Here is a 21,897-nt window from a genome sequence, read left to right on the forward strand (position 1 = left end):
ACCTTTAAAACGCAGCCTGCCCCAGCGCCCCCCCCCCCCCCCTCCTTCCCCTCACTCTAACCGTGCCCGATCGAAAACGTTTCAACGCCCGTTTTCACACAGCCAGGGTAGCACACACAGAAGTAGCAAAGAATAATCACTGCACCGTCCAACTTACCACTCAACCGTTAGCAATCGACAAATTTTCAGTGATATATTTGGCGGAGCGCCGCTTGGACCGCTTACAAAGCAGGAAAAGGGAATAGAGAATTGGGATTAGATCGCTACATTACCCCGGCCCTATATTTTCATTTCATGCGTTGTCGTTCACTCGCCTTCACGTTAGGTCGGCCGTGTCGAGCAAGACGACGACCGAGGGTCATTAGCTCGAGTGAATTTGTTGTGCAAGGAGCCGCAAACGTGTGTCCGGCCTAACCGCTACTACATCGGCACTTGTCCGTGCACGCACACGGCACTCTTGGAGGAGCAGCCAAGCATATGTAAGTCGCTCAGGCGAGAAAAGAAAAGAAAACACTGACTCCCGCTGTGTGCGCAGTCCAAGCAGCGGCAGTTCCAAGAAAAGGAGTTCCCAGCCGAGACGGAAGGGTCGTTCGTAGTTTGCCTCTTATGTATGGCGGGTGCTGCCTGGTACAGTTCGTGGGGACAAAACGCACTACGGAGCGCGCGTGCAGAATTAACCGCACGCAACGAGTCAATCGTACGCGGTGCTGAGGTCAAGACAGCTGTCTAAAACGCACTCTCAACGGCCAACAGAAGCAGCCGCCAAAGCAATGGGAGACCAGCAGGGCGAAAGGAGTCACGGCATCTCGCAAAAGCATGCACACAGTCGTGCGTGGTTCACATACAGTCGGTTTCGTGCGCCACGAGTCGGCACAGTTCGGTCGCACGCGCCTCGCGTGTTCTGGTCAAGTGACTTGACCTCCGTGTACCTACATGCATTAACGATGCACACACGCGTATACTCAAAGTGACGGCTGCAGCGTAGCGTGACGTCAGCGGCCCTCTTTGTGCATCGCCCGTTCCGCGATGTATTCCTGTTCTCTTCTTCCGCGGTCCGTTGTCCTCTCGACGCGGTTCCATCACTGTCTCGCCCGCTTGCCGCACGCGAAGGGACGTGGAGCATAGCGGAAGCTTGCCGAGAAGGCGTGCACGTTGACTGACATAGCGAACACTTTGAGCGAGTTGGTTCACATTTGAAACACGGCACGAAAGGAAGTACGCGGGACAGGCGCCGTATCTTTTCCGTGTTTACGTCCTGTTTGCGCTGTTTCAAATGTGAACGCTGACGGGCGTATGCTGTCGTCACCGTGTGGTGAACCTGGCTATAGAGTGAACGTATACCGGCTCCGGCTGAAATACTTACTCGCGGTCTTGCGTGAAATTGAAGCATGCGCTATATAATGTAACAGACAGTTCAACTTCACTGATGTCCTATATAAGCTTTGGCTTTGTTTTGTTGTAGTTTGTTTATTAACTGCGCACCCGCGGAAAGGAATGCTTTAGCTCCCCTGATTCTCGCTTGTAGCGCCTGTTTGTTCGATGTCATTACAACTGAGGAACGCCAAGTCCTCTGTTTATATAACTGTAAACGTCTCTGCTTATCGTGTCACGAGACCAGTGGCGCACCGACGAGTGTGAGTAACGCGAGGGGACGAGGGGTGGGGTTAGGGGGGTGCGGAGACGTTGGGCTTGACGCCCGCTCCCCCAGGTAGGAATCCTGGGTGCGCTAATGCCACTGACTATACTTTTATGCCGCAGAGGCGTTATCTATCGGTTTCCGTTGTCAACAGGATGACAGTCCAGATTTGCCGTGTAACGCGCTTGGTGCGCAATAGCACCACGACTTCCTCATTTACGACACGTGTGATGCAGTGCTGCAAGTTCAGCGCGGCTGTGAAATAGGTATCGATGACATACAGTTTAGCAGCACTTTGACGGGACACTGTGATAGCGTTCAAGAGAAGATTATTTCTACCTTGCGCCTGCTTTTATTGGTGAAAAACTAGCTTTCATTACTTATCGTACAGTTACCGGTCAAAGCCCCATTTGCAGACCCTCCATACTGGCTTACATGTAATCAGTACTGCATTACCAATTGCGTGTGCCTTCCATCTTTTGTCCGCGCTATACATCATACATTTTTTTTGTCCCTCCATGTCAAAAGCTTCGATAACAATGTTCAACTTTATATTGTCGAGTTCTGAGGGCGGTAACATTTTTTATTATTATTATTAGGGGGATTTGGTCTAACCCATATGTAAAAAAAATTATGAGGTTTTACGTGCGAAAACCACTTTCTAATTATGAGGCACGCCGTAGTGGAGGACTCCGGAAATTTCAACGACCTGGGGTTCTTTAACGTGCACCTAAATCTAAGTACACGGGTGTTTTCGCATTTCGCCCCCATCGAAATGCGGCCACCGTGGCCGGGATTCGATCCCGCGACCTCGTGCTCATGCAGCAGCCCATGACCCATATGTAGGTAAAAAAAATTAACGAGAAGGGACATGAAATATACGCACGCAGCTTAAATCGAAAAGGGGGCTGACACATGAAGTAACACACGTCGTATAAAGGAATACCACGCATGCAGCCTTGTGTGATGGAGGTATACTGCAGAGCTAACATTCAGGGGAATTTCCCGCTGCTAGGTAAATTTGTATGCCCGCATGGAACCCTAACAGCGCACTATATTGCTGCACTTGGCACCTTTGTTTACGCGTAGGATTTTTTGTGAGCTCTATCGTCAAACTGTAAGCAAGCGCTGCCCTCTGTAGGATAAGAGATAAGGCTCGATAAGAGAGATTGCGTAACTTGACATGAGTGCACTATCGTCACCGTTTCCTGCCGCGCATGTGAGGCAACGCGCTGGTTGCAAACGTGGCGAATGTAGTACACCTTGGCAATTTTTCAATAACATCGCGCCAGCTTCGACCGTTCAACAAAACAGAGTGGGGGGCTAGTTGGTATCGCATGTTAATAGATTTAGCCCAAATAAACGCATGACACGAGAAAAGGCACAGCGCACAGGACATACACAGGACGACCGCACAGCTAAGTTTTTCATGCAATTACTATAGAGTGAACTGTGGCGCTAGTGTTTAACAGGATCGCTGCAAGCAGGGCACTTCAGTAAGCGTGGGATTGATGGGTAGTACATGGATTTGTCTAAACTTCGTCCTTTTCGCTTTACATGGCGTTGCGATTTTGAAAAGCGATCATGTTTAAGAAAGTACTGCGTTACAAATAATTACATAAACATTATTGAAATTGTCCGATGGCAGGATTCGCACACAGGACCTCTAGCGCAGAAGCACGATATTGAAACCATTACGCCACGGACGCATGGAAAAGCGGAACCATTGCAATTTGCAGCGATTATGCGTGCTTGCAGAATAGTATTGCTTCTGCATTAAAAAAAAGAACGGAAGGTATAAATTGCTTTGAAATTGAGGCAACTTTAGGCCAGTTTTGGCCCAGATAATGCGTATAAACGAAGCCGCAAGAACGTGGGAAGCCCCAAGCACGAGAGAGAGAGAGAGAGAGAGAGAGAGGGGGGATATAAGGAAGGCAGGGATGTTAAGCAGTCAAGAGTCTGGTTGGCTACGCTACGCTAGGGGAAGGGAGAGAGAGATGGTATAGAGACGCGCAGCAAGCATGAAGATCACACAAAGCCGCGTACTACCCATCATTCCCACGGTGGCTCAACGATCGCAGCGCCAGAGTTCTCTTCTAGTAATTGTACAAAACGTTATGGCGCACAGGGCCGCTTACACGCCGCAAGGTCGACGATGGCGCAATATCATATATATTGCAAGTGTGTACCTATACAGAAAACCGGCTTTTGCAAACAGTGATGATGCGCGTAGGCTGTCTACAAGAAGTGGACACCAGCGAACAACACGTGTTGTCCACTTCTCTACTCTTGTGTCCTGTCTTCACGCCTCACCTCTTTTTTGCATAATGAATCCTTACCAACTAGCTCAGCTTTCTGTCGTAGTGCACATTCTGGCCGCCTCGGGATACGTGGAGTGATCTTTGAAACAATTACGGGCGGCTTTGCTAGTTGCCCCGAGGCCCGCCACCCACTTGCCAACTGGAAACGTGTCTTACCGGGACTCGAGCTATATACCAAATTAACAAGAGTCAAGCAAAAGTGCACTTTGATAACATTGAATGAACTATTGAAGACTAGTCACTTTGTGCAATAGGTGATATCATTGTTTGCAGTGTTGTTTTGAGAGTTTCGTTGTAATAGCGCGGTGTTGTTCTGACTGTGATAATGCCGTTGTGTTTACGTTAACGTGTCTGCTCTTTCTCCTACAAAATGACGTGCACGCGTTACAAAACTATATTGGTCACTGAACCTCCTGTTCAACAGACAAGGGGTATAGACAGCGCCGTATTTGTGGCCCAAGATATGCTTCTACTGCGTCAATAAAAAGAAATAAAAGCGCATAGCCGCTGTTATAACGCGCGCACGATTTATCAGCATATTTTCGCTTGCGCAGATGGGGAAGGAGGTTTGCAGTGAGAGTGTGTCCGCCTGTGCTCGTCCTTTTTCTAAACACTGCCTTTGTATCCTCATCGCAATTTAAATTTGCTAAGTAAGGCTGTTGGAAGCACAACTTGCCTGTTCTGTTTTAAATCTTATGACGGCTGTATCCCTATCAGCAATTGACACGATACCCTTATCTACGCAACAGCCGCGGGGCGCCCGCGGTAGCTACATTTATAGACGCAGCGCATGCGTAGCTGACGTCGGTAGTTAACAGCTGCATCTGTTGCCGTCAGTGTTTGACACAGCTGGATGTAAAACGAACTGGCTTTCTTCCACTTTTATCGCAGGGCTTGGTCATTTCCAAGTGCGAGATGGAGGCGGCGTCACAATCAATGTTCCGCTTCGAAGCTCGAAGACACAGCGAGCGTCTTGTGCCGACTGCAGGAACAAGGAATCCCAGATTCTCCCACGAACATGTGACAGTTCAAGTTACGGTATCTAGACATTAGTCTTGATGTTTCCTTCGACGGGAGATACTTTAGGCGGCGCATACGTCACCACTTCAACGTACACGTCTCCGGGCTGAACGATGACGTAAGCGAGTTCAGTGCTTCAATTTGTGCCCTTCGAAAGGACTGTTGCCGCTGTTGGGAAACACCAGCGATGGCGGGCTCCAACAGACCCGAGCTCCGCCTCGCGTACCGCATCTTCGTCACGGTCAACATTCTGCTTGCCGTGTACAACATGATATGCTTCCAGATGCCCCGCACTGACGTCAAGCCCTGCGTGCTCGTCGTCGCCAATCACTCGCTGCAGGAAGTCGCGGATTACGCTGCCAAGATTTCGCAGCCTCCCCCTGCGCTACCACCACCCCAATCACAGCCGGTCAAGGCTGCTGCCCCGACCAGCGTCGTCCAAAAACCCCAGTTCCAGAACAGGCAACCCCTCCAGTCAAAGCTAGCCACTACCCGCGCGCCGGTCGCAGTGAGTCTTAGTCGGATCGGCGACAGCAACGCCGGCGGCAACAGGATCGACTCCACGCCAAAGAAAGAAGCGCCGGCGACGACGGCGACCAAGTACGTCGTCCAGGAGGACTTCATACTCTCGGACGTTTCGGTGCCGTTCAACGACAGCGTCACCCTCACGACGCAGGCGACTCACGAGTTCCTGCAGCACGTTCCGGTGCTGTGCTCCCGATGGCAAGGGCCCATCTCTGTGGCCGTCTTCGCACCGGGTACCGACTACGCGGTGGTGCTGGACAAGATCGCCTTCCTGCGCCATTGTGGCGACCCGTGCGTGAGTGCGAACGTGACCTGGCACATGGTGTTCGACAGGGACCACGCGCCGCCGGCGGCAGTCGTGGTCGACTCGTCTTCTTCCGCGGTCTTTCTCCAGTCCTGGAACGGTTCGTGCGCCTCGGACGTGATGGGGCGCGAGTACGCGCAGTTCCGCAAGGCGCACAAGATGACTTACCCGATCAACGTGCTCCGGAACGTTGCGCGGCGCCGGGCCCGCACGCGCTACATTCTCGCCTCGGACATCGAGCTGTACCCGAGCGCCAACGTGATTCCGCGCTTCCTGAGGCTGGTCGCTGAGCGCCGGCGTCGCAACGCCACCGAAGCGGCAGCGCCGCAGGTATTCGTGCTGCCTATCTTCGAGGTGCAAGCCAAGCAGCGGCCGCCCCTGACCAAGCGAGTCCTGGTCGAGATGCTGCGCAACAAGACGGCCATCTTCTTCCACAAGTGGGTCTGCGACCAGTGCCAGAAGTTCCCCAAGCGAGAGGAGTGGATCGAGTACGTACCGGCCGATGACGACACGTTGGGCATTCTCACCACGACCAAGCGCGACCGCACCAAGCGCTCCTGGGAGCCCATCTACATCGGAACCAACGACGATCCCTTCTACGGAGAAGAGCTCACCTGGGAGGGCAAGAGGGACAAGATGTCACAGGTAAGTCAGTCTCATGCAGCGTTCTTGGTTCATGTGCGCGAAGCGTCTTCGATTGAGTCGCTGGTAAAGGTTACCGGCCACTTGAAGACTAGTGTTGGTGTACCAAAATTTGACCGGTTGTCAACACTTGTAGCACGTGTTTCATTCGTTGTTGTTTAATAACGGCCGTGTCGCGGCCTTGCCACGTTGTTTCAACAATGCTCGCTGTAGTGTAGATTCACACTGCTATTCTCAGCCGCCAGGCCCCAGACATCTGATTCAGCTTCCGTGTTATCGGATCGGAGCTCATTACGGCACTTATATGCAATGTACCCTTTCAAAGCGTAAATTGCCAAAGTATCTTTGCTGGAAGGGATGCGCTGTTTGCACACCAACGCAGGAAATTTACGCATGGCTGTTTGTGTGCAGATCCATCTTCGTGGCTACCAATGTGCCGTATATGCGAGCGATGGGGCATGCGTGTAAAAGCAGTCAAGCTGCATCTGTTCGCTACATCTACACCTACATCTTTTGTTCCGTGCTGTATCTTGCATCAATAGCTAGTGCAGTGGTAGCTCAAGTCAAATATAGCAAATAATATGTTATACGGAAAGCTCACCTACATTCGCGTAGTATCAGTCGCAGAATGTACTCGAAGGGGTGAGCTTGATGTTAACGTCTTTGAATATGTTGACGGAGGTTGGTGCTTCTGTTTCAACAATATACTAGATATTAGGTTCTGGAGTTTTAGGCGCCAAAACCCCGGTATGATTATGAGGCACGGTGTCTCTGGATTAATTTTGGCCACCGATGATTCTTTAACGTGCACCCAATGCGCGGTACACGGCCGTTATTGCGTATTGCCCCCCATGGAATCGCGACCCGAATTTGATGGCGCGTTCGGTTGCTTAGCAGCGCAAACGTCAAAGCCACTTAGCAACCATGGTGGGTAAACAAGCATACTACGCTTGCCATGGTCACCTACTTTTTGCAGTATAAAAGTCGCTCAAAGACCAATCACAACAGCCTGTCAAAGAAATTATAGTGCTTATATTATTACAGCGAAGCTGTCTATGGCTAGGATCTAGGAAAAAAAATGTGTCCGAGATGTTGACAAAAACAAATCAGGCGGCCGATCCTGTCCGTAATGCAGAAAGGATCCAAGCACAATGGCACATACCCCTGTGGGCTCAGGTTCCTGTAACGCGCCCTTCAACTACTCTTGTCACATGTGGGACCCAAAGAGGCCCCAGGCGCAAGAGTAAGCACAGATGTTTTTTTGAAAAAGAAATGTACAGCTTTTTCATAAAGGACTGTTAAAAAATTCTCGGTGCCAATCGCGAAAACGTACTAGTGCCACTGCTCGCGCTTTCGTCGTCGTCTTCTTCCACAGCTGTCTCCGTTGTGCACAAAGCCATCATCATCAGCAATGGATCGAGCGTCGTCATCTTCTACAGCTAGCTCCATTGTCGCGCATCATTGCAGCATAGAATTTCACCTCTCTTCAGTCGTCGTAATGGGGATGCTGCGTTTACAGGGGTATGAGCCATTGCTTAATGTGATAGGAGCCATTCATTGTTTGCATGACGGACACATTTAATAACAGAGGTGATACGCGAATGTGTGTGCGTACCTATATCGCCACGATGGCTGCAGATTTGGACAATAATTATGTTCGTACCTTTGTTCAATATTCTGGGTCGCCTCGGTGTCGCGCGCTAAACAGCTTCGCTGGTCTTCCTTCTTCACATAGTGGAAGAGCTCTGACTTTTCCTTTTTTTTTTTTTTTGCTTCATGCAGTCCGCAGTGTGATACGTTGTTTTGAAACAGCGACTCTCTCAAAAGTGGGAATTAAACAGCCGGCTACTGAGTGGCCAGAAATGCAGTAAGGTCGTGTGGCATGTATATGGCTAGCGCGCACATAGAGTTATAGCGGAGTCATCATTGCTCACTCTCGGGGACGTTCAGCAGTGGGGGAAAAATACGGTGTCCACTACATTGCCTGTAGCTAGCGAAAAATGATGTGCAATCGGCGTATAAAGATTGCAGGCGTGGGTTCTACGGAAAAGTATTTTATTATTATTTATTCCATCCACTACCCGGCCCCCATTAAATTTTTGACGCCGGCATCACCTGAACCCGCGAAAGCTGCCAGTAGACGCAAGTAATTTACGAGGGCTTCTTTCACAGACTTCCACAAGTCGACATAGATATATAATAGATCAGCATGGCACTTGTGTGATTATAGTTACGCATAGAGTGAGATTTGCCCCACATACGAACTTTCTAAGAAACGTATTACGCTGTTTCTTTCCTTCGAACAGAGCTACGAGCTGTGTCTACGCGGCTACGACTTCCACATCCTGGACAACGCCTTCCTGGTGCACGCGCCCGGCATCAAGACCATCATCGCCAGTGAGGAGCGCCGCAGGGTGCCCTTCGTGAAAGTGAACAATGCGCACCACGCGCGAATCATGAACAGCCTCAAGTCTCGGTACCCGGCGCTTGCCAAGGACTGTTAGGAACCCTGTTCAGTGCGTGTGTGATTGTGTGCTTGCGTGCCTGTGAGTGCCTGAGAAGCCCGTGTAATATATACAAATGCGTATTATATAAAGTACCTCCGCCCGTGTTTTACTTGCTGTGTCTTCTCGTGGTTTCTTTCGCTACACCATACCGGGACCTGTCAGCACCTTCCAGGCACCGGCTAGAGGATCCGCACGCTGTTAGTGTGACGTAAGCGAAGAGCGCTTGCGCTGCCATTGAAGATCGTGCTTAAGAAAACGCTACAGGCATCAATCGCGTTTCTCACTGAAACATACTGCCGTCCTGCATAACGTTTCGGCTTTAGACGCACTGGCCGTTACTATATAGTTGCAGAGTTTAAATGATTCCGATTAAGCGGGGTCGACTCTCCTTGTCGGGCCGAAAATGGGTCGTCGGGTTCTTGTAAATGCTAGCGTATCGAGCCGAGCGTCGAGTCGAGCCCTGTTAACCCAGCTGCAAAGGTTACGTTGGCGTGCCTTATCCGCCTATCAAGATGCATGCAGACGCGGTCGGATCGGGCTAGATCAGCTCGTCTTCTGGCATAATCCGCTCGCGTCAAGTTCATCTAAACGAATCTAGGAACTGCTGGTCACCTATTACCTAGTTTCCTGTGGTTTGCACAGTAATACGGAGAGGAAGCTGTTGTCTTTCCCGCGGCCGCGCTGTGGATGAGAATAAACTCTATTATTGTAGCAACGCGCAGAGGTCGTAAGTCAACTGACAGCTCAAGAACGCTGTGGCAAGTGTCACTCAAAGGGAATATATATACGTACTTCAGCAAATCACCTGTCTCTAAAGCAGTCTTTCTCTCGTCCTTTATACCTTGCCCAGACGCATCCTTGTAGCAAAGCTTCTCACCCTAGTCACGGTGCTATGCGTACAAGTGGTGCCCGTTGTGAAGGTATGATCCGGCCATTCAGCCTTTCCTCCTTTTCCCAGGCTGCGGTTCGTATGGTTTACGGCCGAGCAACAACATGAAAATGCATGCGAGCACTGCGAAGAGCCCGCAAATACTGCCAGTGTTCAACCGTTCTCTTTCTCCGCTGCAATCGTACAATGGATTGTGAACACTCAGTGGAATACTTATACCCCTGTCAAGCGGGCAAGTTAACTGCACTTACAGGGAGTGCACTTCGGCACCTTGAGTGACACTTTAGGCTACGGGGTGCTAAACGGTAAAATAGAGCACCCTCGCACTAAAGAAAAAGGTGACAGACTAAAATCATGTTTTTTGAAGATGTAGATTGAAGTAAAAAAAACCTAAAAAGTGATTGTTTCGGTTGTATTATATATAAAAAACAATCTATATTTGCTCAACAAAAAAACGAAAATATTTTTATTTTAAGAACGTTAAAAGTCAAGGCCGGCCAAGACGAATGCATAGCCAGTCCAGAACAAGATCCTGGCATGCGATGAGGCGGCGTTTGATCCTGCTAGAACAGAATATCAACGAGTTTTGTTCTGATTATTTTGTTAAAAGTTGTTCAACAGCTAGAATGAACTTTTGTGTCCTTTTTCTACGCATTACATTTTGTATCGTTGAAACCGCTGGCGGCGAGGACACGCACTCGACCAGCAAAGTGCGTTCCGTGAACGCACTCCGACCGGAGTGCACTATTCTGCGAGTACGCTGCGAGCACGCATGGAAGCTTCACGCCTTCTTCTCACATATTTAAGGGACACTGAACACACCACCACCACCACACAAGCAAGTTGGGCTCGTTTCAACATATTTTTGAAGGGCAAATAAAGGATGCAAAGATAGACAACGTGTCGGGCTGACAGAAAATGGTGGTGGTAGTGGTGGGTTGTAGCAAACAGCCGGTTTTAGCCTTGCGATCAAGGACGGCAACTGCTCCGCTCGGGTGTCTTTTACAATATCACTGCAGTGTTTGACCATGTCCATCAAATCAGTTTTTCTTAAGAATGCGATAAGGAGACGGGAAGTTTCTTTGCGGGCTATAATTGATCCTTCGGAGAACACAAGGTGTTGCAGGCAAGCATGCGGAAGGTCCTTATTTGCCGATTTTCCAGGAGAGCGTCCCTTTCATTTTGGAATTTCGGGCACGACCACAGAAAGTGTTCAGTGCCTCATGGCTCGTCGCATGCGGACAGTTGGGAAACTGGTACGTCCCTTCTTAAATAACCATGCTGATGTACTAGCAGACCCTATCCTTATTCGATATAGAAGTGGGGCTTCCTCTCTACGAAATACTTTGGCTACGCATGGCATATGTGGTGGAACCCAAAGTAACCCAAAGATAATTCGAAAATGAGGTATTTTAACTTGATTTCTCTTTGGGGCCTTCACTTTGGGAGGATGATAGAGCGCTGTGTATAGACAATAACGGCACCGCCGAGCGACGCTGTCGCGCCGGCGTGAGAGCGCCGCGTGCGGGGTAAAAGTCAACTAGCGGGTGTATGTCTCTCCCATCTTTCCTTCACACCGCCTTGATTGCCTCTTGCGCTGCGCGTGTTTGGGCACGTTTCGTACCGCGCGCGGGACCAAACTTCGCAAAACTTGTTTGGTCCCATAGCCTGGCTGCCTAGTAACGGGACCAGTTGTTCGACGTACCTACGTAATTCGGCAAGCGGTTACCACAGTGACACATTGTTAGCCAAGTACCGATTTTCTATAGAAGTATGCGAGCGTGGGCCTAATGGTTAGAGCAACTTGCTACTTTACTAGGCGTAAACTTTTCGGTTCCACAGTTCGGCCACGCATTTTTTTAATGAAGTGGTCTAAAACGAGGCGCGGAAGAATCTACCTACCGCGAAGTGCCTGGAATGAGGCTATGCATGTTTCGTATTGGTAAAAAATACGCGAATACGACGAGCTGTGTGAATCGGTTTAAGCGAAGCTTTCATTTGCGCTGTTGTTTTGAGACCATTTGCACTTATAGAATATACGACCACGTTGGACACGTTTTCACCGGGAAGTGCCTCGCCCGACACAAACTTATGGTGATCCGACATGAGGATCACTTGCATGAAAACGAAGGAATGACGACAATTTAACGACCGCTATTGCAAGACGACGACGTCATGATGACAATGATGACAACATCAGACTTATTACGACAGAATTACGACGAATGAACGCAGCAACAATGGCATGACAACGACGCAATGACGAAGAAGAAATGACGATGATAGAACGACTACGACGGCGTGACCGCAATGAAGTGATGCTGCAATGATGGCAATGGGGCGACTAAGTTGATACGACAACGTTGGAATAACGATGATGGAAGAAACAAAAAGGCATCTCGACGACGGTTTGACGGCGAACGTGTGACGACGATGACGTGACAACAACGGAGTGACAATGACGACATGACGATGATATTGATTGATGATATATTGGGGATTATTTGTTTGTAAGTGCTATTTCGGGAATTATCATATCAGGTGGACGCCATCGTAAAATCAGAAGAAGGTAAACAAATGAAAACCGCATCCTTTTTTTGTCAAATTCATTCGCCATACTAAGTAATGGTCACGCTTACCAGGGACAACAATATGTTAGAGCTTCGGGTAACTATGCAAAGAAACTCGCGAGCGAACGGTAAACTACAACAGCACAAATACAAAACAAAAAATTTGGAGGACGCCTATATGAGCTTTGCCTTTAAGAGTGGAACGCGATAGATTTCAAAGATCCCTGACTGTTTGTCACGCACGCTTCTGAAGACACCCCTCTTTCCTCTGGCTCCACCCCGGGGGGGGGGGGGGGGGTGCAGAAGATCTATGGGCCCCGGGTGCCAGACGACCTAGCTACGCCACTGCTTACATGCTGAAGGCCAGCCGGTGGAAATTGGGTGTTTTTTTTATTATTCACGGCGATAGCTACTACGGACACCATCGCCAACCGAAACGGCTATTAGAATGAACCCATAACAGCTTGCGCTGTAAAATTACTATTCGCTCACGCCTAGTAGAGTTGCTAACTTAGCCTCCAAGCATTGCATGTATCACTGTAATTAGTATGAATGGTAGTGTTTTTTTTTCGGAAATGCCTTTACTTGTGCATGCTTTGCAAATTTTGTAGCTTTCCCTTGATTGCCAGATAAAACTGCCGCAAGTATCGTTCGAACTAGTCAGCAGAATTTTTTTTTTTTGTATTTACGCTACAAAGTCAAGTATGATACTACAGCGATATCCGAATTGTGAGGTCACAATTGCTCAGCATAGTAAAAGAAATAAACATGCCACGCTTGCGTGATGCTCGGTGCAAATAATACAGTCCCTGCGCAACTATTATACAAGAGTGCCACATAACCAGGCACACACAGATGCACACATTGTCACATTTAAAAGGTTTTCTCTAGCAAGGGAAATTGTACCACAGACTTGTCGACGTACAGATGAAAAACAAGCTGACAAATCCACACTGAAAAGAAAAGAAGAAAAGAAAGAAGTAAAGAGAATCGAATAAGGCACTGTTGAAATTGCGGGAAATATATTGAAAGCTCTACTTTGAAGCATTTCACCATTGCGTCCTCCGAAGTCTCAACTTGCACCGGTGCGATCTCGAAGGTCACGTAAAGCGGTGGCGCTGACATCACGCCGGCCGCAGGGTTACTTTGTATAGTTTCTTTGGGAAACTAAAAGAGCCATATATAGCAACTATGCAATATTGTAGAACCCCTGCCAGGCGCACTGGTTGTACCCCATTGCCTATTTCACATGGTAGCCAATCTAAATGTGTTATACAAGCGAAATGTTTGTTTCCTTGCGCTCCTCGTTGGTCTTTGCACTCCGGCAAGGATCGTGTCTGCGTTTTCTACTAGCTTCACCGCAACACGGTAGTGTTGTGCGGTGAAACCTACCCAAGGTATTGTGGTGAACGGACGTGAGAATTCCTGCGAGTACTAAGTGTAAACAACGTGCCGTCATTTAGTATACTTTGGTATTGCCTCCAGGGCACCAAATGGGCAAAGACGACAGCTGGAAGAAGGATGATCCGTGGGCCTAGCCCGCAAGGTTGGAGCGTGCTGAGAAGTATTCGCATACTGGGAAGTAATGCAGTCGTCGTCGCCGTCGTCGTCGTTGTTCGTTTGTCATCCCTGCTGGCTGCTGGAGACCGTTTTGCACAGTAGGCCAGTACCGGACATTGTGCAAACACCGGATAATGTGAATACTAAGACGACCCGCAGGTGATGCACTTAAAGCGGACGTGAGCTTCAACGGCAACACACCGTCGTTATCACGCCGTCGTCGTCATTACATCGATTTCGCGCCAGCGTGATCATTCATTCGTTGTCACGTCATCGTCATACTTTCGTTGTGTTCACTCTGACGCTGTCACTGCGTTGTCATGTTATTGTCCTCACGCCGACATCTTCGAGCCGTCATTGTCATACCTTCAACGTCACTCCTTCGTCACCAGTCCGGCGTCGCAGAGCCGCCGTGGAGCCGCTGTCGACATTTTGTCGTAGTGATAACTCAGTCGTGCCTTCGTCATCATGCCGTCGACGTCATACAGTCGTCGTCATTCAAGTATCGCCATACCATCGTGGGTATACCAGTGTAGTCACTGTAGCATCGATCGTCATCCCATTGTCGCCATGCCGTGATCGACATTCCAGCTCCGTTATCATTGTCGCACCTTCGCCGTCATGTTTTTGTCGTCATACCATCGGCATCGTTCTAGCATCGGCATTACGTTGTCGTCACGTGGTCGTCATCCCATGATCGTCATTCCATCGCCGTCGCATAGTCATTTGGCCATCGTCATGTCGTTGTCAATGTAGCGTCGTCATGCCGCAGTTGCTCCGAAGTCGTCAATACTTCGCCGTGATACCATCGGCATCCTTCTAACATCGGCATGACGTTGCGCTCACGCCGCTGTCGTCATGCCATCGTCGTCGCTCCAGCGTCGGCATCCCTTGATGGTGATTATCACCAACAAGCACCAATGAATTCTCACAGCGCGTGAGATCCGCAGATTGTTGTTGTTGTTGCCTATCACGTGCGTAGCTCCTACTCACGATGGGGGATTGGCCAAGAAATGGGTGCATTATTCCAAATTAATATGGAGCATACATTTCCGAATATCTATGGAACTAGCATTGAATAGCGTAGAATTATCTGTTAAAATGAAATCAGGAAGGTCATATTGAATGAGTAATAATGAATCTAAAAATACAAAAATAAAAAGATAGAATTTAGCATGGCATTAGTTAAGTTTTGTGTTCTTTTCTCCTTGAAGTCGACCAAAGTCTCTTCAAGGTGATTATCGGCGTTGATGAAGCAGGAGGCAGGTTGGAGGTAACAAAACTTGAAGATATATTGCAACGGAAATATTTACACAGTCAAATACAGAGTTAGCAAAAGAACACTGATACAAAACACACAAGTAAACCGCGCCTTACTCTTCTACTCTTCTTAAGTTAGAGCCTAGGTCAACTGTCGCTACATACGACCAACCGAGTCTCACTGTTCTACCACTAAGTGGTTACGGCCCAGACTAGCGTTGCATCGTACGGAGTCTTACTGTTCTATCAGGTTTAGTGATTACAGCCTAGACTGAGGAACAAGCACCTCGTCTCGATTGTTATAGTTGGAAGAGACAAAGAAAAGGGGTGGTAGGGTCGTCAGCCCATCCCACGGAAGCAGTTGCCAATGAGAGTTGACAGTTTCTTAAGCCACAACCCAAAGGGATGGGCTTACTCTCAAAAGTAAATGTATTGGAAAACCACCCTGTTTTCCCTCTTCCCACAGCTTCGTTTCCCTCTCCTATTTACACGTGGTCAGTGACGGCCTCGGCAAACACGCCAGGCACGCACGATTTATTGCGGCCATCTCGCACCTCAGCGGCGTTTCTAGCCAGCAGGGGGCTCGGGCGCTGGTGTCCCAACACCGCGTACCGCAGTCTCCCTCAAGGTCTTTCCTTGTAGAAAAATAATGACCGCTGGCGGCATCCGGACTCGGTGTTCTTAAACGAAGTTCTCCGAACGCGGCCTCCGCATGCGCACCGCGCCCCTCTCTATGGCGCGCACTGCAAGTTGTAACACGACACCAAGCGGGCTCTCCTCAGCGCTCAAAACAAGATGCACGTGGCTGCCGCCCGAATGCGTAGGGGCGTGAACCCCCCCCCCCCCCCGCTCCGTACGCGCAACGCGTGGTCAACATTGCTAGCAGCTGCGTCTCTAACCAGCAGGGGACTCGGGAGCCGGCGCCACAACGTCGCGTATACCACCGTCCCACTCGAGGTTTGTCCGCGTGGCCCTATTATGACCATCGGCGGAATGTCAACACAGCGCGCGTAAGAGCAAGTTCTCCGAATCCGTTTTCCGCCTCCCCACCGCGCCCCCCCCCCCCCCCTCCCCGGCGCGCGCCTCGGCTCGTCACCCGACACCACGCGAGCCGTCCGACCCCTCAAAAACAGAAACGGTTGCTGCCCGACGCGCTGGGGGGTGGACGCCTCCCCATTCACAAAACACATGGGCAACTCGCGGCACTGCAAAAGTATGTACAAAACAATCATGCAGCCCTACACCGTCCATTCTGCATGCTCGAGAGATGAGCGGCCTAACACGTTCCCCCTAAAGAGTATACTGGGCTGATTTTCGCTCAGTGATACGATAAATCACTGCCGCGATTACGTAATGAACTTTCGAACCACACCCTGGCCTAATTACGTCACAACAACAAACACTTTCAAATAATAAAGCAAGAAGAGAGTAAAAAGAAATACACAATACATGTCATCAAACAATTAAGCACACGATTGCAGTTCCAAGCTATAAGAGCACTCTAGTGTCTCTGTGTCTTGAATCGGCACTCACAAAGTCCGCAATATACAGCGCCAGGTGAGCAGGAACATTCACGCCCATCCAGTTGGCATGGCACTATAGTATTACGCTGGCTTCCATGACCTGTTGTGAAGCCTGGACAAAGCATCCGCGTTACCATTGCTGACACCCTTCCGATGTTGCACTGACACGTGATATCGCTGTAAAGCCAGCGCCCATCTTGTCAATTCTGCCCCGTGTGGAGTCGAAGTTGTAAGGTACGACAATGGATTGTGGTCGGAAACAACGTTTATCATGGCACCAAAAAGCCAGTAGTCAAACTTCTTTAAGGCCCATATAATAGCAAACGCTTCCCTCTCAATTGTCGACCATCGCGTCTGAGTCGGCGTGAAGCGGTGGCTGGCAAAGGCAATAGGCCTCTCCTTTCCCTCGGCTGTCATTTGCGCCAAACAAGCGCCCGCCGCCGTAGCTGATGCGTCTGTGAAAAGCCAGTAGGGCTCAGATGGGTCCGGAGTGCTGAGCGCCACGGCCTCGCACAGGGACTGTTTCAGTGTCTCAAATGCCGTCTGAGCTTCCTCTGGCCAGGGTATGCTATTGGGTACCGCTTTCTTTGTTAACCGCGTGAGCGGGTTCGCCACCTCTGCATATGCTCTGACGTACTCGCGATAGTAGCCGCACAGTCCTAGCAGGCTGCGTAGCTCCTTTTTAGTGCGTGGTGGCACCAGATTCTTAATTGCAGCTATTTTCTCTGGGTCTGGTGCGTGCGTCCCTGAACCGACAATATGCCCGAGGTAATGAATGTGGGATTGTGCAACCTGACACTTTTCCGGACTGGCTTTCAGCCCAACCTTTTCTAGGACCTGAAGGATAATGTCGAGATGCTTTAAGTGCTCCTGCCACGTGCTAGAGAAAATGGCAATATCATCTAGGTATGCCGTGGCGTATGTCTGATGTTGCGATAAGAGCTTGTTCACCATTCTCTGAAAGGTCGCGGCTGAATTTTTTAGCCCGAACGGCATCACTTTCCAAGCATATTGACCTTCATGCGTTACAAACGCGGTGAAATTCTGACTCTTCTCTTCCATCGGCACCTGCCAGTATCCGCGCCTAAGGTCTATCACCGTAATGAACTGTGCTCTTCACACTCTGAAAATCAATTCTTGAGGATTCATCATAGGGAACGCATCCACTTTGGTGACGGCATTTAGCGCACGGTAATCTACACACATGCGGATTGTCCCATCCTTTTTCCCTACGCATACTACCGGATGCGCAAATTCGCTTTCAGTAGGATAGATCAGTTTCCAAGCCAAAAGTTCACCAACTTGCCGGCTGACTTCTTTCTTTAACAGCTCAGGTATCCGATAAGGGAACGTCTTCCTTGGCTGGTGCCCTGGTTCTAATTCTATCCTATGTTGACCCACATTTGCCATACCCGGAATGCCGTCAAAGAGTGCGCGATGCCTTTGAAATACAGCCTCTATTTCCGTCTGGGAATCAGCATCTAGGTGAGCAACCTTTTCGCTTGTCACCGCCAACTCTTCGCGCCTTATAGTTGTAGGTTGCGGAGCATATTCTACCTCCCCAAAGTCATGGTCCTGATCGAAAATGACCCCAATATGGCTGACTCTTGCATAGTATGGTCGAATGTAGTTGGCGTGAATACTTTTCACTTTACCCTCTACTGTTTCAACCCGATAAGAATGCCGTCGCACACATCCAACCACTGTGAACGGGCCCAGCCACTTAGGTGCCATCTTACCATTCCGATCGTTGTCGAATACCAGCACTTTGTCGCCAACCTTAAAAGCTTTGTGTCTGGTGCTGCGATTATAGGCACCAACATAGCTGTCCTGACGTGTTGCACTAGTTAGCTCAGCGATATTAGCAGCGGTCTCGAGTTGCTCCCGAAGTTGCTGTAAACACTTAGCGGGGTTCTCTCTTAAAGTTGCAGGTACCGTCAGTTCTCCCGTCCACGTCCGCTGTAGTATTAGAAGCGGTCCCGTGGGGTTTCTTCCATACAACAGACGGAACGGAGCCACGCCGGTAACCTCATGGGGAACTTCCCGATAAGCCCATAATACAAGCGGGATCAATTTGTCCCAATTCTTCGAGTCTTTTTGAATGACATGGAACAACATGTTTTTCAATACCCTGTTCCATCTTTCTACGACTCCATTACTCTCTGGGTGCTCTGGGGTTGAGAACCTTGGTGCGCAACCTAATTTCTCGAGCATCGACTGTGTGAGCTGTGATTTGAAATTAGTGCCCTGGTCGGAACAGATCATTTCCGGAACGCCAGTGCGACTGAAAATTTCAATCAACGCGTCGCAAGTCGCCTTAGCTGTCAAAGAGCGCAGTGGGACAACCTCTGGCCACCTCGTGCAAATGTCCACCAAGCATAGTGCGTACCTATGGCCTCTCGCTGACGGTGTGTCTAAGGGTCCAATGATATCCACGTTGACAATTTGAAAAGGGTGCTCTGGCCTAGTGAGAGGAGTTATCGGTACTCTGTCCGTGCGACGCCTGTCAGAGCGAATTTGACAATCATGGCATGAGCGACAAGGCTCTAATACCTCCTTCTCCATGCCAGGCCAAAAAAAATTATACCTAATGCGCGCTTTAGTTTTCTTTGGGCCTAGGTGCCCTCCGCATAGTCACTCGTGAGCCAAATGCATCACCTCACTGCGCTTGTCTTTCGGAACAACTAGTTGTCTCACTCGGGTGCCTACTACTGAGTCCCAGTGGTATAAGAGTCCATCAGAGACGAACATGCCGGATTTCCCACTCCGAGCATCTTCCCACCCTTTCTTTAAGGTGGCGTCAGCTAGCTGCAATCTGCGGAACTCTTCTCTCTGGCTTATTGACTCATCCCTCTCTTCATCAACTAGCTCAACTTCTCCAGAAACACCTTCCTCCTCCAAAGTAACGTTGCAGGCCACTGCCTCGGCTTTCTCATTTGATCGCTCTATCCTCTGAGCAGGCTCGGCCGGTGCTACAATGGATTCCAGAGAGCTGCTGGCCCTCAACAAATGTCCCCAATCTTCCTTGGTCAACAAACAATCTGTGCCCTCGACGAGCTCATTAGTCAACGCGCAGAGTAGGTCAACGTTTTGAGGTTCCGCTGCCATTTGCGGGCTATTTAACTTTACCGGCAACGTTGCTAGCTTTGCCTCAATAGTTTTACCAAATGCAGACACCAATCGTATCTTGCCTGAAGGCTCCACAATACTTTGCGGAAGCAGACTCTCGCGTATTACAGTTATTTCACTCCCCGTATCTAGAATCGCATCTGTGGATACGTTTCCGCATGAGATAGGGATCAACTGCAGGTTAGTCATGCCTTCACCTTTGTGTTTCAAGGCCTCTACCTTTGCAGTAAGAACTCCATCAGGTATCTCACTTCCCGTCTCGTGGGCTATCGCCACCTTTTGTGCCCTCTGCCTTGGCTCGGTAGCCTTCCTTGGCTGATTTTCCTTGTCATTGGACTTCGGGCAATCCTTAGCGAAATGGCCTGAGCTGTGACATACGTGGCACTTGAGGGCGCTTTTCGCTACTCGCGTCGGCTTTTGCCCCATCTCTGCCGCTGATGATTTTGAGGCGTATCCTTTGCCTTTCGCTTGTTCCAAAGTTTGTAGTACTTTGGCAATCTCAGGTGGCTTAAGCCATCCCTCACCTTCTCGAAGCCTCACGTATTCAAGACCCTCTATACTAAGGCCCGCTTTTATACGATCCGCTACCATGAGTTCTGCCATAACTTCTACGCTGTCGGCCCCTCTTACTTGAAGGTAGTCGGAGAAATACGTTTTCACTCGCGACGCGAACTGTGACCACGTCTCCTCCTTCCGCTTCACTGCTCTCTCAAACCTCTGCAGACACTCCGCGGGAGAAAGCTTCAGTTCCATCAACACTGCCTGTTTAACTGACTCGTAATCTGTACTCTCTTCCTGGTTGAGGTTACGCAGTAGGTAGCGAACGCGCTCAGTTAGAGCTGGCATTACTAAATGCACGCGACTCTCATACGGTACCCCGCAAGTAGCAAAAAGTCTTTCTACCTCCTCAAACCATAAGGGTACATCCGCGTCACACGGCAGGCGGAACCCTTTCAGCACTTTTGCGCATTGCTCGACGGCGTCGAAGCCCATTCGCCTCGGATCGCCCCGCTCCGACCCAGTGCTGGACGACGTGCCATTGAGACGTTCAGCATTCGTCCTTGCCTGCAACAGCCTTTCGTACTCAATCTGAAGCTGTATACAAGTAGTCTGAGCATTGAGCCTTTGAATTTCAAGTTCAAGCGTTCTTGTATCATTCGGAATTTGCAAAGGCTGAGATGCCTGCTGCGACAATTCCTGCCTCTGACTGGGTGCTCTCACTTCATTTGACTTATCGGAATTTAGCATATCGTCATTTGATAACTCCTGATTCCGATCCATTTCCGCCACAATCGCACCCTCAACTCCGTTAGACTCCATTGTCTCTGTGCCCCTGCGTGTCCTCACCATCTGCTCTACACATCAACTGCCATGCCAACCTAGGAAAGACGCAAGAAATCCTGCTCACCCTTTGCTGAATGCACTGTCGTTTCCGGATCTCCTCCACGGTGCCGGGCTTGGCTGCTGTGAGATCTTCTCGAAGGTGCCGGAGGTGGTCGTTGGATGGCTTGATCTTCTCACCACTGGTCCAGCATTCGATGTTGTAGAGCTCGCCGATCCTGTCGACTGCGCCAGTTAAGTTTTGTGTTCTTTTCTCCTTGAAGTCGACCAAAGTCTCTTCAAGGTGATTATCGGCGTTGATGAGGCAGGAGGCAGGTTGGAGGTAACAAAACTTGAAGATATATTGCGACGGAAATATTTACACAGTCAAATACAGAGTTAGCAAAAGAACACTGATACAAAACACACAAGTAAACAGCGCCTTACTCTTCTACTTTTCTTAAGTTAGAGCCTAGGACAACTGTCACTACATACTACCAACCGAGTCTCACTGTTCTACCACTAAGTGGTTACGGCCCAGACTAGCGTTGCATCGTACGGAGTCTTACTGTTCTATCAGGTTTAGTGATTACAGCCTAGACTGAGGAACAAGCACCTCGTCTCGATTGTTATAGTTGGAAGAGACAAAGAAAAGGGGCGGTAGGGTCGTCAGCCCATCCCACGGAAGCAG

The 21,897-nt window shown here is 49.6% G+C and overlaps 1 protein-coding gene across 3 annotated transcripts in view; it reads left to right on the forward strand.

Moving 5' to 3' along the window:
* Nucleotides 1–9,064, forward strand: part of LOC126525072 (beta-1,4-glucuronyltransferase 1-like) — a 123,702-nt gene extending 114,638 nt beyond the window's left edge. For all 3 annotated transcript variants that reach the window (XM_072287249.1, XM_050173133.3, XM_050173134.3), the window contains exons 2-3: nt 4,849–6,451; nt 8,755–9,064. In XM_072287249.1, coding sequence (XP_072143350.1) covers nt 5,165–6,451; nt 8,755–8,952 — 1,485 coding nt within the window. In that variant the 5' untranslated portion in view covers nt 4,849–5,164 and the 3' untranslated portion in view covers nt 8,953–9,064. The remainder of the gene's footprint in view (nt 1–4,848; nt 6,452–8,754) is intronic.
* The last annotated feature ends 12,833 nt before the right edge of the window (nt 9,065–21,897 follow it).

Source organism: Dermacentor andersoni, chromosome 3 (assembly GCF_023375885.2).
Source record: "Dermacentor andersoni chromosome 3, qqDerAnde1_hic_scaffold, whole genome shotgun sequence".
In the NCBI taxonomy this organism is placed as follows: Eukaryota; Metazoa; Arthropoda; class Arachnida; order Ixodida; family Ixodidae; genus Dermacentor; species Dermacentor andersoni.